The sequence below is a fragment of the Peromyscus leucopus genome, chromosome 6 (genome assembly GCF_004664715.2).
Source record: "Peromyscus leucopus breed LL Stock chromosome 6, UCI_PerLeu_2.1, whole genome shotgun sequence".
NCBI classification, from domain to species: domain Eukaryota; kingdom Metazoa; phylum Chordata; class Mammalia; order Rodentia; family Cricetidae; genus Peromyscus; species Peromyscus leucopus.
In genome coordinates, this window is record NC_051068.1 from 56,642,046 (window position 1) to 56,659,096 (window position 17,051).

Consider the following 17,051-nt stretch of genomic DNA (forward strand, 5'->3'; position numbering starts at 1 on the left):
CTACTCTAGTCTGTCACAACTATGTGTATAGCCAGTGGGCATAGTTATGTTTCAATAAAACTATTCGTGTTTAGTTCTGGATGTCCTTCCCTGGTCTAGAATACACATTTGGTTTTATACTTGAAGATTTGTGTTTAGCAAGACAAATGCACTCTGAAGGCCAATAGTACAAGTTCCTGTTGGTACTGAAGCTTCTGAAGGATTTGGGAAGTGAGATGCTACATCATTTACTTGTAAAGTTTTATTTAGGAGAAATAAGTTCATGATTTTATGGGACAACTTTAGATATGAAGTTTACTTCAATAATGTTTAAGGACACTTGTTCAGAAGTTATCTAAACATTTAAAAAGTTAGCTTGGCATACATTTACAGTTTTATCAAATGTGCCAGTAATTGAAGGCGTTTGTGTTTTACATGCCATTATAAGCAGGTCCTCCTCCACCTTCTGGCACCACCCAGTTAATATTCTGACTCGGGTCTTTGATATCACATGTTTTACAGTGCACACAGTTCTGAGCATTTATCTGTAATCGAAATCCATCACCTTGTTCCAAAGGAACAAATTCATAAACCCCTGTAAAATAAAAATAAATACATGAAGATATATTAACAAAAGGTAACAAAAAGGTAAATAATTCAAAAGTGAGTCGAAATTAAAATCTTAGAACAACTTCAGAAGCCTTTGAGGCTTTCATGTTTACCCCCAGAGACTATCTGGTCTTGGTGTATGTTGCTGTTATTAGTATGCTAATAAACTTAGTACTTCTACATAGTAGAAACACAGTAGTATTGTCTGGGTTAGTCTAACAAGAGTTAAACAAATTAGCTCCAGTCCTTTCCTCTGAGAGTTTATAGTACAGTGTAACTTTTAAAAGTCAAGACAAGGCCTTATTCTTGAATAGTTACCTTCTAATTTCACTTGAGCATACAGTAATTTTCATATATCCCAATTCTACTGTATTATTTAGATCTGTTTCTCATTAATATTAAATGAAAGCTCTTAGCACTTAAGGGATTCAGTATTTGATGAATTTAAAGTTTAGTGTCACTGAATTTAGTGTGGCTGTCATGCATATACATGTACATACAAAGTGTCATTTCAGAAACAGCTTCTTAAAACTACCCAAGAACAGGTATTTGTATTTGTTTTCTATAATCCTTTTGTCTAAGGGTAGACATGAAGGCTGTTTGGAGATGATAGGTCACCCAAACGAGGCCTAATCAAAATCCCTACTATTTTGTCACTGCTAGTCAGAACGTTTAAGACATGAGTTTCATTAAGGATGCTGAACATAACATAGAAGTATTTGTTTGTTTTTTAAATAAACAACAGTCTCCTTGCAATGGAAGGGGAACATCTTCAAATGGAAATTTGTTAATGTTTAGGAACAGAAGGAAATTGTTACTGACCTGCAGGGCAGAATCGCTGTTCAGGCCCATCATATATTGACAGATTTCTATTAACAGGTATGCTGTCATCCTTTAAGGTTAAATGTGCTGGCTGATCATGTTCATGATTAGTGCCACTCAGAGCCACAGATGACAAGAGGTCAAAACTGATCTGTCCATCAGGTTTTGGATACTCAATGGGTGTGCAGTCCTTAGCTGGTTTGAGCTGAGCAGAATCTGAACCTTAAGCAGTTTTGAGGAAGATGTTTAATAAAGTAGCATAATTTTTTAAAAAAGATTTATTTATTTATTACGTATACAGTGTTCTGTATGTATGCCCGCATGACAGAAGAGGGCACCAGATCTCATTACAGATAGTTGTGAGCTACCATGTGGTTGCTGGGAATTGAACTCAGGACCTCTGGAAGAGCAGCCTATGCTCTTAACCTCTGAGCCATCTCTCCAGCCCCAAAGTAGCATAATTTTCCAGTGCTTTTATTTTATTTTTATTTTTTTGGGTGCTGGAGATTCAGCAAGATGCATACTAATAGGCTCTTATCACTGAACTTCACTCAGTCCATCAATGAAGCAATCTTGTTACTTAGTTCAGACTGGTCTTGAACTTACCTTCTTGCCTTTTATCTCCCTTTGCCTGGCCTCAAGTAGAGCTACCATTATACCGAAGGATAGAGCTCAGTCTAGGGTAGTTTACCTTTTAAAAATACTGAATTTCAGATGGGTGCGGTAATGCATATTTGTAATCTCAGTGCTTAGGAGGTAGAGGCAGGAGAAACAGTTTAATGTCAGCCCTTTGACTACAAAGCAGATTTGATCCTGTTGCAAAATACGGACCCCCCCCCCCATAAAATAAACACCTACACCCAAACAACTGTATTTACCAAAACAAAGCAAGTTTAAAATAGGAGAGATAGAGCTTAGCAAAAGCCTCAGGTCCAACCCTAACACTACCAAAATACTAAAAAGTTACATTTGCTAGTAATGAACACACCCCATACACACATTTTTCTTCCATATAAAAGTGCTTAAGATAAACACTGGTATTAAGTATATTTGAATTACCTTTATGTTTTAAAGTCCATGGCTCCATTCCTCTCAATATCCAGTAAAATATTCCAGTGTAAATCATCCCTCCATATACTCCCAGTATCCCGTGGCAGGATGGCCTTATATTTCTAACAGCATGTAGCTCTTTCCATACCCAAGATTTCTTCAAATTATCCTCATACTCAGTTACATGGAGTCCTTTTATGAAAAAGAAATATTAAGTGAAACACAGAGGGTGAGCTAATTTGTAGAAACATGGTTATGTGGATCCACGCAGAATCACACAAATGTTGGCGTCTTCCAACAAGATAATCTCTATAATGGTAGGAAGCATTTGATCTGCCTTCCTTTGGATGGCACTGGGGCTTTGTGCATGGTAGGCGAGTATCCTACCTTTGGGCCATAAATCTTAGACCTTAATGTTTACACTGGAAGCATAACAAATTAGCTTGAAAAGGGAAACTTAATACAAGTTCAGGCTATTTACAAACACAATTTTTTAAAAATATAACATCATCTCTGAAACATCTATTTTAAGTGGAATTGTGTCCCTGCAAGAATATATTTTGCATTTCCAATGGCATCAGCCCTAGTGACTGACTGACTTTATAACAGGATGGCTGCAGACAATTGGGGTCTTCTGGAATAGAGGGGGGCTATGAGATGTGCCCACTTAACAAGAGACAGACAGATGATGGGGAGGTGAAGAAAGGCAGAGGATGGAGTAGAGAATGCATAAATCAAGCTGGGATGGATAGGGGGAAATAGAAATTTCGGAGAGCATGGTCTATTAACACTTTGATTTTGAACTTCCTGCTGGCAAAATTTGTAAAGAAAAACTTGTTTAAAGTCATCTAGTTTGTAGAATTTTGTTAACTCACAACTAAGAAATCTTCAGGTGTGGATGCTAGGGATTGAACCTAGTGGCACTGCGTCTGGTGAGGTGCCTTTCCTCTTTAAGGGGGAACAACTGACTTTTTGGTTTTTCGAGACAGGGTTTCTCTGCGTAGCTTTGCGCCTTTCCTGGGACTCACTTGGTAGCCCAGGCTGGCCTCGAACTCACAGAGATCCGCCTGGCTCTGCCTCCCGAGTGCTGGGATTAAAGGCGTGTGCCACCACCGCCCGGCGACTTTTTTTTTTTGGTCTTTCGAGACAGGGTTTCTCTGTGTAGCCCTGGCTGACCTGGACTTGGCTCTATAGACCAGGCTGGCCTCGAACTCACAGAGATCCGGCTGCCTCTGCCTCCTGAGTGCTGGGATTAAAGGCGTGCACTACCACCCAGCTACAGCTAACTGACTTACACAAACTACAAAGTGGTTATACTCTTTAGTTAATGGTTTTCTGTTACAGTTCTCAAGGGATTTTATTCCTCGTTTTAATAGTAAATTCCAGTATATGATCCTATACAATATAATACTAAATTATCTGGTACTGTGTATACAACAGCTAGAGTAGGGCCGCTGGTTCCACAAGGAACAGCACTTGACTAAAAATTAGGAGAAAGTTCTGCCTAACTTGCATTCTATCTTGCCTGCCCTGCCTGCCCTGCCTAAAGTATTCTCTTGGCTTTTATTGGTTTTCTTACTGCTTACCAAACCCATGTGCTAGACCTTTATTCTTAGATACTTGAAGGCATAACCAAGTTGCACTTACTGTTTTTATTTTTTATTTTTTTTTAGGGCTAGGAACCAATCAAACCCAGGGTCTGTTCATGCTAGCCACTCCTTCAACTACTGAGCCATGCCCTAAGTCCCTTCGTTGCTAATTCTTAGTAAAGGAACATTGGTTATCTGTGATTCCAAGGTCTAGGTTTATTTATGAAGTATCTGTTGAGTTGCACCTATATCCAAGTGTTTAGAACTGAAAATGAACAAAGTCTTTGCTGGAGTTTTTGGCAGGAGACAGTAGATAAAAATTTTCTTTTGGACAGTAGATAAATTAAGCCAAATATATAGTGTGTCAAATAAAAAGGATGGCACATGATAATAAACAGTTCAAGGGGTAGGAGGGCTATGCGTATTCCAACTGGTAAGATTTAGAGAGGCCACCTGAGAGTGCTATCTGAACAGAGACAAAAACCACAAGATAGAGCATGCCTGGCATGTTCAGGAGCTGGAGACCAGTGGCCGCAATGCAGGGTTGTAGAAACAGTCAACAGATGGGGAGATAGCTCAGTAGTAGAGTCCTAGGTTCCATGCCCAGTACTGGCAAGAAAAACAGAATAGACAACTAACAACAAACCCCCAAACTGGGGATCATGGAGTTGCGGTTCCATTGGGAACACTTCTGTGATTACAGAGTTCCTTGGGGGGTTTCTTTTGAGAGCACTAAGATGGCTCAGCTAGGAAACGCACTTGCCAAGCAAGCATGAGGACCTGAGTTCAGTTCCTGGAAGTGCATAAATGTGTAAGAACTGACTTCCAACGTCTTCTGATAGTGAGCCAGACAGGTGATGTGTGCAGTTAGGAACATATAATACTCTTATAGAGGACCTAAGTTTGATTCCCAGCATGCACATCAGGCGGCTCACAACTGCTTGTAACTCCCAACTCCAGGGACATCTGACTCCTCTGGCCTCTGCAGGAACTTGCACGCATGTGCATATACCGCCCCCCACACACACACAAGTAAACAACGATAGTAAAAAAAATTTTTTTTTAAGTTCTTTGACCTCCATATGTGTACTGTAGCATGTACATGCCCCAGCCCTACATATTACATATATACACAAAAATAGTTATAAAAAAAAGAAATGAAAGGAAAAATTAGATTTCAAAGTAAGAGACTTGCCAGGGGATCTTTTTATTTGAACTAACTGATTTAGAAATAGGGTCTCATAGTATAGCCTTGGTTGCCCTGGAACTCATAGAAACCTGCTGTCTTTCTGATTAATGGATGCCCAGTTAGATGGCCTCTTAATGATCTGTGGTGGTGGCAGTGCCTGTTCTCTGGCACAGCAGTCATGTGATTATGCTTGCAGGGTTTGCTAAGGATAGGTGGCTGATTTTGCCCTGTGTAGTGAGGCTCTGTTTCTAGCCTACCGATACTTGGGAATTGGTGTGATGCCTTTTGACTCATTCCATGCAATGCAGATGTACCATCAAATCCGAAAGGAGACAATCACTGGTACTATATTTTGGATGAGAATAAAATGACAGTTTTAAAGTTTCTGACTGTATTAGTGTTCCTTTACTGTAGGAGGAGTTTCTCACCTGTCGTCTTTGATTGGAGATTTTCACTAGTTAGTTGATTGAAAATTGATTCTGCTGCCAGACTTCCACTTTTCATTGCTGTGTGGGTACCTTTGATCTTGGGAACATTCATGAAACCAGGGCTACAACCAATTAGTAAGCCACCAGGAAAAGTGAGTTTTGGTATAGACTGAAAAGAAGATTCAGAATACATCTGTCAGCTCAAATGAGGCAGAAACAAATGCTTAAACCTAAAGCTGTAGGAAAAGACGAATAAACAACATGAAAAGGAACACAGTAGCCAGGGAAGGAAACCCAGGCAGGGCAGTTTAGGATTAGGACTATGGCCATTCCCCATTTTTTATTATTCCATGCCTGATCTCTATGGGATGGAATTATCAAACAGCACATTTGAAATGACATGCTTTTATTAATATGTATTTGTGTCATGGTTAGAAGATTTTCTAAATTTGGATGACAAACTGTAACTTCCTTTCCATGTGTTTTGGGAAAAGATTCCATATCCATCTTTTTATTTTAGTCTGACATGTAGAGATGGATATCTATGATCTAATGGCATTACAATGACTATCTACTACTCTAAACAAATTTTATTAGCTTAACAAACTGAACTTTCAATTTCTGATTAAACAACCAATGTAATAAGGGTCTCAATATTTTCAATTTAGCCAATAAAGTATATTGTTTAAAGAGTAGGGGCTGAAAAAACTGCATGGGAACACGTCCTCTAGTCTGAAAAGGAAGGAAGCCAATGCAGGGTTCTTTTTTTCATATGCAGTTTTTCTTCTCTGGGGCTCTCTGAATTCAGCCATAGACAGGCCTTTGTTGAGCGGGTGGTGATAAAAGTTGGATGGTGCTGACTGAGACTCACAAAACTTGCCATCAGCTGCGGAAGACATGGGGAGGGAAGGCTTTGTTACCGTTCCTCCAATGGTAGAATTCTAAAGCAAGAATCACACCTGAGGGCAGAAGGAATCCGAGAAGGACCATGCCCAGGCTGCTGAGATGGTTCAGCGGGGAAAGCTTGTTGTCAAGCTTCATGACTTGAGTTTAATCCTCATAATCCACAGTCGAAAGAGAGAACCAAGTCTCACAAGTTGTCCTCTGATCTCATGCATGTACACATACATGTGCACACACATATTTGAGTGACTTATTTATAATACCATTATGACAATGTTAATAGTAACAATGTATTCAAAACTTTATTTTAAGGTTAAGTGCCCCCCCCATGTTACTTTTCTAATTCAATCAAAGAAAATCAGACCCCAATTTCTAAAATATCCCTAGAATCTAGACTAGAAGGGATGACAGGATCCTGAAGGTCAGAGATTTCTTGTTCCAAATCATTTGGTCTAACCTTTAGAGCTGGTTTTCAATTATCTTACTGTCTGAAACAGTTTTTAATAATACTACTAACAGCTTTTATCATGGCCATTTAGGTCTTATTTCATTGTTCAATATCTACTCAATAAATTAATCATATTGCAAAATATTTATTTTGAATGTGTACTAACACAGAATAATTGGTGGCAGGATCCTAACAGGCTACCTGAAAGACTTAGTTGGGATGAATCATTTTTGAAAAATTTCACTTTCCTAGTATAGTTCAAGAATAAAGGGAAACAGCATGAATTACACAATTTTTGTTTTCTAGTAAAAAAATAAAAGGCCCATGAAGATATATGTATTCATACGCACACACATACACACACACACACACACATACACACATACACCACACACACACACACATGAATGAGATGGTCTCACTATGAATTCTTGTCTTGCCTCAAACTCAAGAAATCCACCCACCTCTGCTAACCAAGTACTGAGGTTAAAGGCATGTACCACCACACCCAATGAAATCAATATATTCTTTTTGCTTTTATGTGTATGAGTGTTCTGCTCTATGTCTGTGCACCATGTGTGTGCCTAGTATCTGAGGAGATCAGAAGAGGATGTCAAGATGCCTTGAAACTGGAGTTGGGGACATTGTGAGCTGTCATGTGGGTGCTGGAATTAAACCTGAGTCCTCTGCAAGAACAAGTGCTCTTAATCACTGGGCCATCTCTCCAGCTCTCAATATTCTTGAAACTAAATTCATAGTGTAATTAATTACTGTGTTCGTGCATAATTTTATAAACAGTATTTTGTTAAATTCCTTGAATAAATTTTTTCCCTAGGAAAGAATTATTTTGCTCTTGACTGGTTATTTAATTTACAAAATAAACATTGAGAGTATGTGCTGGAACTACCTGCAGGCCACCTTCATTGAGTGCCCGTGCTCCGTAGGCTATCCTCTTCCCCCCTTCCAGTGTGGGCTGGATGCTCGGGTGGTGCTTCCATCTTTGGAACTCTCGGAACGGACTCAGGTATGGATTCTGATAGTCGAGACCAACCTTAAACCAAAACCCAAACGAAAACAGATCAACTCTAAACTCTGAGGAAAAGAAAGTAAGCAAAAGGATAATATGTGTTTATAACCAGCAAAACTTTAAAAATTAAGAAGACATAAAAAAACCATTGTGCTCTGGAAATCAAAATCCAAATTAAGGGAAAAAAATAATCAAAACCCTACTTGTAAATAAGTCTCCACAAATGGAGTTTTGATTACTTATTACTCGTCTATCAATAGGAACTCTACAAGTACGATAGTTAATCTATGTTATAGTACTACTAGGGCATAAATGAAGAAAAGGGATGTAAATTGTATTCAGAAAAACGGCAGGATGAGATACAGGTTTCATGGCAGTACTAGTGCTAAAATGAACAGCTACACCTTTTTTCTTTGATGAGACTGAGTCACTAGGGTAAGTACCATAAAGTGACACTAAAACCTGAGAGTATTAAGCACTGACAGTGTATAAATTCAATGATGTGTCATGTAAAAGTAGGATCATGACACTATACCATGATGCTGCTATCAACTACAAGGTATAGAAACTAGCTAGTTTGCATTGTTCAGAATGTTCAAGATATAATTTATTGCTATAGTGACAGAAGAGGAAATTGCCCGTGATTGTTTTTAAGTAGTAGGTTCAAACTGAGGGCCAATTTTATTTTCAGTGACAGCATGCTGTGGTGGAAGTGGGCTTTAAAGTCAGCATCAGGCATGAATCCTGCCTCCATTACTGTGGTGGTTTGAATGAGAATGACCCCCAGAGACTCATATTTGAATGCTTGGTTTTCCAGTTAGTTGAACTGTTTGGACTGGTTAGGATGTGTGGCCTTGCTGGAGGAGGTGTGTCCCTGGGTATGGGCTTGGTGTAGTTAAAAGCCCAGACTAGGCCCAGTCTCTCTGGCTTCAGATCAGAATGTAAAACTCTCAGCTACTGCTCCAGCACCATTGATCATGGACTAGCCCTCTGAAACTGTAAGCAAATCCCCAATTAAATGCTCTTTTATAAAAGTTCCTTGTGGTCATTACTGTAGCCTTTGGATAGACTTGGTTAATTTGCTCAGATTTCAGTTTTCTCACTGGCACAATAGGGTTATGTTTCATAGCACCGGGTGGCTATAAAATGTACTGACCAATCTCTACAAAGCTTCTAGAACAGTGCCCGGAGTGTGGTAGCCACTAGTATTTTAGCTATGTAAGTTGATGAATGTCTATAGTAGCCATAGACATTCTACATTCAGATAAACTCAAAAGTCAGCTTTCTAATGGAAAAGTATTCTCCAGGTTTAAAACCCTATTTTCATACAAATCACTCTATAATTCTGGCAAAATCTTTTGCAATAGGGAGATAACTTACCACAAAACCAACAGCTACTAGAGGTTCACCTTCATTTAAGTGATAAAGGAAAGAGCCTCCATAAGTATGTCTGTCCAAGGGCCAACCAACAGTGTGATCTACTCTCCCAGGTTTCCATTTCTTTTCATCAATAATCCATAACTAAAAACAAAAACAAGCCCAAGAAGTTTTACAGTATTAATTACAAATGAAAGCTGCAGAAAATTATTTTGTACATCAAGGAAAATTATAGTCAAATGATTACATGTTAAAACCAGGATAAAGAAATGAGTCACAAAAGTTATGAACCCTTCAAGACATTAGAACCTCTAAGAATTTCTTTTGTGGGATTACAGAAAAGACCACTGAAAAAGAAATTCCTGGAGTACTGGCTGCTTGAGCATGTTCACTGTTGGGGGAGAAGGGAAATGTAAGTAGAGCAGCACAATTCAATCTGTTCCTTTACCTTTCCCACTCAGTCATTGTACAGTAAAATCACTGTTCACTGCAAACTTACAAAATAATGAAGTTGTTTATTTTTTTTATTTTTATTTATTTATATTTATTTTTGGTTTTTCGAGACAGGGTTTCTCCATGTAGTAGTTCCTGTCCTGGAGCTTGCTCTGTAGACCAGGCTGGCCTCGAACTCACAGAGATCCAACTGGCTCTGCCTCCCGAGTGCTGGGATTAAAGGCGTGCACTACCAATGCCCGGCAAAGTTGTTTATTTTTGAAGTGCTGGAGATTGAACTCATGGCCTCATACATGGGGCATTGTGGTACAAGTCTTTAATCCCAGATTTCTGTGAATTCAAGACCAGCCTGGTCTATTGGTTCCAGGCCAGCCCAACCCAAGCTATATAGTGAGACCTTGTTTGAACACACACACACACACACACACACACACACACACACACACACACACACACACACATTCATATTCTCTCTCTCTCTCTCTCTCTCTCTCTCTCTCTCTCTCTCTCTCAATTTTACTTACTTAGACTGAGCCTTGCTATATAGCTGAGGCTGGCCTTGGCTTTTCAATCCTTCTGGCCCATCCTCCCAAGTACTAAGAGTACAGATCTATACCACCATGCCTGTCTTAAAATTCTTTTTTTTTTTTTTTTTTGGTTTTTCGATACAGGGTTTCTCTGTGTAGCTTTGTGCCTTTCCTGGAACTCACTTGGTAGCCCAGGCTGGCCTCGAACTCACAAAGATCCACCTGCTTCTGCCTCCCGAGTGCTGGGATTAAAGGCGTGCGCCACCACTGCCCGGCCGTGTCTTAAAATTCTTAAACTAGCTTGGGATGTAGCTTAGCAGTAGAATGTTATTAAGGGCCCTGAGTTTAATCCATAGCATTGCAAAATAAACAAATTTAGAGGGTTAATAGACTATAGAATAAATTAAGAAAATATACATTTAACCTTACTAAATTATAGAACAACATACATTGTCTGAATGTATTTAATGAAATATTTTTTGCATTACAATTTTGAATAAATAACTCTTTGTAGAATGTGGCCATTCTACAAAGCAGCACATGAGATAGCCCTAGAAGGGCAGGCTATGAAAAATACTAAGATTCAAATATTTGCAAGTTTAAGTCTTATTGTATGCACAATTTAGGCAATCACTTGACCTGTAACATTTTCTTGCACCTCAGAAAATATTCCAGTTTTAGTTATAAGGAACATTTTAAGTTAATGAAAAACTTTAAGTGTAAAATTCAGTTAGTATTATAAACTACATGATAATACAAATTAAATTCCATTACTTAAAATTAAAATTGTACAAACAAACCAGGATACCTCCTTCAAACCAATTCCGTAAGTCTGGGGTTCACAGCTGGCCCTCAAATCAAACTTCTTATAAAGCTGCTTGGCTAGGTGTCCATGGCAACCCTCTGCAAAGACTGTGACTTTGGCATGTAGTTCTAGTCCCCTCTCAAATGTTGTCTGAAAAGCAAAACCATGTTAAAGTAACAATATTTGATACATTAAAGTAAGTTAAATAATAATGTAGGTACACAAGACATAGAAGATCTATATACTAGAAAGATAACTAACAGAACTATTATAAGTAGAATCTAGCCGGGCGGTGGTGGCGCACGCCTTTAATCCCAGCACTCGGGAGGCAGAGGCAGGTGGATCTTTGTGAGTTCGAGGCCAGCCTGGGCTACCAAGTGAGTTCCAGGAAAGGCACAAAGCTACACAGAGAAACCCTATCTCGAAAAACCTCCAAAACAAAAAACAAAAAAAAAGAAAAGAAAAAAAAAGACTATACAGAATCTAGTTACATCCTTTTAAGCACAAGTAGAGTGTATTCAACACACCCCTCAGCTACTTGCTTTGTTTACTTTTTTTCCTTATTGTTCAACATATAGTATTGTAAAACAAATGTTTCTCTCACTAAAAAAGTAATCATATGTATGTATGTATATAAAAGCTAGGCATGGTGCATTCTTCCTCAAGAGACCAAGGCAAGATTGTGAATTTGAGATCGGCTTAGGCCACACTGAAGAGACTGTCTCAACACAAAACAAAAGCAGGCTATAGTGAGAGACTTGTTTCTTTTTGCATTTACATCTAGCAAATGGCAGGTACTTAAGAACAACACTTAAAGCAGTCCCTTATAAAATGTATCTTTCTTGATGTTTTTATACTTAGGAGTTTGCTCGCATGTGTGTATACAGATATATCCATATAATAGGTTTATACCAAGGTAATGTTTCATAATTGTTTATACATTAGATATAATTTACCTAAAGTGCCACAAATGAAGCATTTGTTTTTTAGCAGTCAGATAGATTACATTAATTTTTTTTTTTTTAAAGATTTATTTATTACGCATAGAGCATGTTTGCCTACAGGCCAGAAGAGGGCATCATTACAGATGGTTGTGAGCCACCATGTGGTTGCTGGGAATTGAACTCAGGACCTGTGGAAGAGCAGTCAGTGCTCTTAACCTCTGAGACATCTCTCCAGCCCAAGTTTTTTTTTTTTTTTTTTTTTTTTTTTTTTAATGTCTTGTTGTGAAGCCCACACTGGCTGTGAACTCCAGCCAATGAGTTATTCCATCTGAACTGTAAGAATGACCTCAGGACTACCTCTTTCACTGGGGTCGGTAATTTCTTTTTTTCTGGAGGAGTGCTTGTTTGTGTCACATCTGTCATCTACGCAGATATGCATAAACTAGAAGGTCAAGTAAGAGAAGGCACAGCTGACCATGACAAACTGGAGCTGTTCCCCAATGTCAGAGGTCAAAATCAAGTTACAGCAGGTTCACAAGCGAGTGAAGAGCAGCAGAAACCAGCCCTGCTTTACTCCAGGCAAAGGTGGGGCAGTAGAGCCCACTGCATTCCTCGATGGTGCTAGACGCTTTTTCCATTCACTGTTTTTCACTATGGTGATCAGGCTGGTTTTGAGCTTATTCATCTGACTATAGGTATGTGCTACCACGCTTGGCTTCTTTTATGCGTTATATTTATGGAGATATAAAATACATTTTTTTATAAATACAAAGCATAGAACCTGAGGAGTTTTGAATGAGAACAAAAATGAAATATTAGAAAGGTGGGATCTGTGTTGCCTTTGTTGTGATGTTGCAATATCACTTCTTACTTGTTACATGTCCATTTCTAATGGATTTATAATTGAATTGTCATAATATAGAGGGAAAAATCACAGGAAGCAGCATGACATGGCTTGCATGCCTCTCTAAGCAGGGAGACATGCTGGAGTAGACTAGATTCCGAATCTTGTTCAAGAAAGGCAGAAAGGAGCTAAATACCAAAGAGCCACCAGTCACCCAGGACGAGCGTAGCCACCTACTACTTCTGTCCTCAAGAAACAGCATGGAGTTAGGAGACTAGGTAATAAACACAGACAACGTATCAAGACAGGAATTTGTATTTATTCTTATGTTAGAAAATGAACACTCGAGAGCTCTCTAATTCTTTTTAGCTTCAATCTAGGCTTACACAAAAGATTCTTTTTCAATCTTTTTTTTAAACAGGGTCTCATCTATAGTCCAGGCTGGTCTCAAACTCACAGCCATCCTTCTGCCTCAGCTTCCCTAATGCTAGGATTACAGGTACAGTTGTCATGCCTGGCTCTAGATATGCCTGTTTAAATCTGTAGTTTAATTATTAATCTCATTAGTGACTCTTTGGGTTTGTAGTATGTGCTCTACATACTAGCTGCAGATAACTTGCATCCATGTGTACTTTGTCAGGATGACATTTTGAATGAGAGGAAGGCAACCAGTTTTGCATTTCCCAAAGGATTCCTGCTGCTAATAGAGTAAATGATTCTTGTACACAGGAACGAAACTGTAGGTGTGCCAATGCAGATGACTGTACTGGCTTGAACAACTGCCTGAGTCTTTCACGGTTGTTTTTATATGACTATGACTCATGTTTTATCTTTTACGAAGCTTTTTTTTTTTTCCTCTTTTTCATTTTTCAAGACAGGGTTTCTTTGTGTGGTTTTGGTGCCTGTCCTGGATCTCGCTCTGTAGATCAGGCTGGCCTCGAACTCACAGAGATCTGCTTGGCTCTGTCTCCTGAATGCTGGGATTAAAGGCATGTGCCACTGCCGCCTGGCTTGCTTCTGTTTTTTTTTTTTTTAATCAACTGTGAAAAACACCACTATTATTAATTATATTCTAAAACCCACATATTGTGTAGTTTATGGGAAAACCTAAATACTGAATTTGAGTTGGTTGGTGTTTTGTTTGCTTGTTTTTTGAGAAATGGTCTGGGATGTAGCTTAGGCTGGTCTTGACCTTCAGCCTAAGCCTCCCAAGTCCTGGGACTACATGTGTGCCACCATGCCTCCCACTTCTTTTTAATTTTATTTTTATTTTATGTGCATTGGTGTTCTGCCTCCATTTATGTCTGTGTGAGGGTGTCAGAAGCCTTGGAACTGGAGTTACAGACAGATGTGAACTGCCAGGTGGGTGCTGGGAATTGAACCCGTGTCCTCTGGAAGAGCAGCCAGTGCTCCTAACTGCAAAGCAATCTCTCCATTCCCCCAGCTTCTTCTTTTTTAAGCACGTAACTATAAAATGTATACCTTTGGTGCACCATCCTTTTGTATTCCCACATCATTAGTGGCAATTCCTTTTACACTACCATCTTCATGATAAAGGACCTGAAAATGATAAAAGCAAATTTATTATTTCCTCAGCATTCATACTAACTGTGACATATTTGAAATGATGGTGACTGCAGTTTATTTTTGAAGCAAGAAGAGGGTGAGGGAAATAAAAAGCATAACTGTGAAGATGAGAAACTGCACTATTCCGACCCCTTCATTTCTGTTTCCTGTAGAGGAAATGCTCTTTGGGTAGCCAAGTATAAAAAGCACCCTGGAATCTCACGATACCGTAGGGAAGCAATGGGTAGAGATCCAAGGGTGAACAGCAGTGGAGAAGGCTGTAGGAAGGGAACTGAGGTCTGGCTCAGAGCACTAAAGCACACAATAAAACCCAGAAAGAGGATCAGGAACGAAGTGAAGAAGAGCAAGAGAAGCCGTGTTAGAGGCCATAAGTAGTACACAAAAAGGAGATCTCAAGTACTCCATAAATCACTCACTTGTGACTGACAAGGAGCCCAGTCAAGAACATTTAATAAGAAGCAATATGAAATCCCACACTGAGGTCTAAAAGGCCAAATGTGTATGTATGGGCTGGGGAAACAACTTTTTAGCAACAAGGACAATGCAGGACCCATGTCTTTCGCTTGGCTTTGATTTGTAAAAAAACTTGCATTTTCTCTGACACCAAAGACAAAAGAATTGCTCCTTGCCCCTCACTCTTCTTTCACTGTTTTTTTCCAGCCAAATTCCTTAAAAAAGGTTTTTTTTTTTTTTTTTTTTTTTTTTAACGTGTCTGAGTGCTTTGGCCGAACGTATGTCTGTGCACTATGTGTATGCTGCGCCTTCAGAGGTCAGAAGAGGGTGGCAGGTCTCCTGGACTGAAGTTACAGACAGCTGTGTGTGCTGGCATGTAGGTGCTGGGAACTACACCTGGATCCTATGGAGAAGAAGCCAGTGCGTTTAACCACTGTGCCATCCTCTTTCCAGCTGCCTCCTTTCTGTTTTCGAGACAGGGTCTCATTATGTAGCCCTGGCTAGCCTGAAACTTGCTATACAGACCAGGCTGGCCTCAAATTCGCAGAGATCCGCTTGTCTCTGTCTCCTGAGTGCTGGGATTAAAGGAGTTTGCCATCATGCCTGGCTGCCTGGCTGTTTAAAAGCTTTCTCAGCCTCTTACAATAGCGGTGTTCTTGGTTTAATGCTCTTTCAATATTAAAGTGATTTAAATCATTTTTTGACAAGTTAGAGAGATTCTTCTGGGTTTTCAAATTTTATTTATAGAGGTCAATAGAAATGGTTGCCAAAAACTATTGCTTTGTGAGAATCAGCAGAAGAGGTTTCCAGAATGAAGAACAATCTACACAAGGCTTGAACTAGTTTATTCATCATAGACATTAATATGTATATACATATAAATATTAATATGTCTATATCACCGTAGGTATTAAGAAGGGATGACAAGGAATGTGTTCATTAGAGGGCAGCAACACTGAGGGCAATCAAATGACACAGCGTGAGGTTGAAAGAAATGAAAACACGGAGCCTGGGAAACACAGAGCTCCTGGGGAGCAAAGGCAAAGAGAGCAGACAACAGCAAGAAGGACGCCCGTGGAAGAGGCACAGACTTACTCCGTCAAGCACAGAGCAGGTAATTCCCACACGGAGGGAATTACCCTATCCCTATGGTGTCAATCACATGATGGGGGCAATATATGAAATTCAATTCCTCTTTAGATTAAAACATTTTAGTTATTTTCTCTAGTCCTGAAATTCTAAAATCCTATGATTTTTTTTTAAAAGAACAATTTACTTCTGTAAAATTACTGGTTTATTTTTGAAATAAAAAGAGATTGTTTCCTATAACTGTTAAAAAACAAACTATACAGACCTCAGCAGCAGCATATCCAGGATACACTTCAACTCCAAGAGTCTCTGCCTGTTCCCCCATCCAGCTCACTAGATGTCCTAGGCGTACAATGTAATTGCCGTGATTGTTCATTGGAAGACCTGTGGATATTTATGTAATTAAAATCTGACATTTTATTGCTATGGCAGCTAAATAAAAATATACTTAATTAAAAAAAATCTAACCAATGTGTACTGCTGTATAAATATATACATTATCTTTATGGCCACAATGACATGCTATTAAATAAAATAGGTTTGATTGAAGGTTCCAGTTTATTAAAATAAAATCAATATTAAGGCCTAGAATTAAAAATTCCTGGCTGCCTTACAAGGCTCTTTGAGACTAGAAGACAGAAGAACTGCACCCTAGTCTGGCTTTCTCGTTAGCTAGGTATCTCTGGGCAGTTCCTTCACATCCCGGGGCTTCAATTTTCTTGTTTGCAAAGGAGGGCGTTTCCCTACTGAAATGCAGCTTCTCTGAGCTGTGCAAGTCCATGCTCTCTTGACTATGCCATACTCTACCTGGAAGAATTGGCACAGGAATTCTATGTTTCTCTGTTAAAATTGCAAATCTGTCTTCCGTTACAGGAGTGTTAAGTGGAGCCTAGGAACAAATGAAAACAGGAAGGAAATATTTTCAGTT

The 17,051-nt window shown here is 39.1% G+C and overlaps 1 protein-coding gene across 1 annotated transcript in view; it reads right to left on the reverse strand.

Annotated features, from left to right (window-relative positions):
• Positions 1–223: 223 nt before the first annotated feature.
• Positions 224–17,051, reverse strand: part of Etfdh (electron transfer flavoprotein dehydrogenase) — a 28,613-nt gene continuing 11,785 nt past the window's right edge. Inside the window, exons 4-13 of the mRNA XM_028880110.1 lie at positions 16,931–17,012; positions 16,389–16,507; positions 14,477–14,554; positions 11,210–11,356; positions 9,425–9,565; positions 7,925–8,068; positions 5,667–5,835; positions 2,470–2,652; positions 1,411–1,632; positions 224–574 (exon numbers count right to left, since the gene is read on the reverse strand). Of these exons, the coding sequence (XP_028735943.1) occupies positions 411–574; positions 1,411–1,632; positions 2,470–2,652; positions 5,667–5,835; positions 7,925–8,068; positions 9,425–9,565; positions 11,210–11,356; positions 14,477–14,554; positions 16,389–16,507; positions 16,931–17,012 (1,449 nt within the window). The 3' untranslated portion in view covers positions 224–410. The remainder of the gene's footprint in view (positions 575–1,410; positions 1,633–2,469; positions 2,653–5,666; positions 5,836–7,924; positions 8,069–9,424; positions 9,566–11,209; positions 11,357–14,476; positions 14,555–16,388; positions 16,508–16,930; positions 17,013–17,051) is intronic.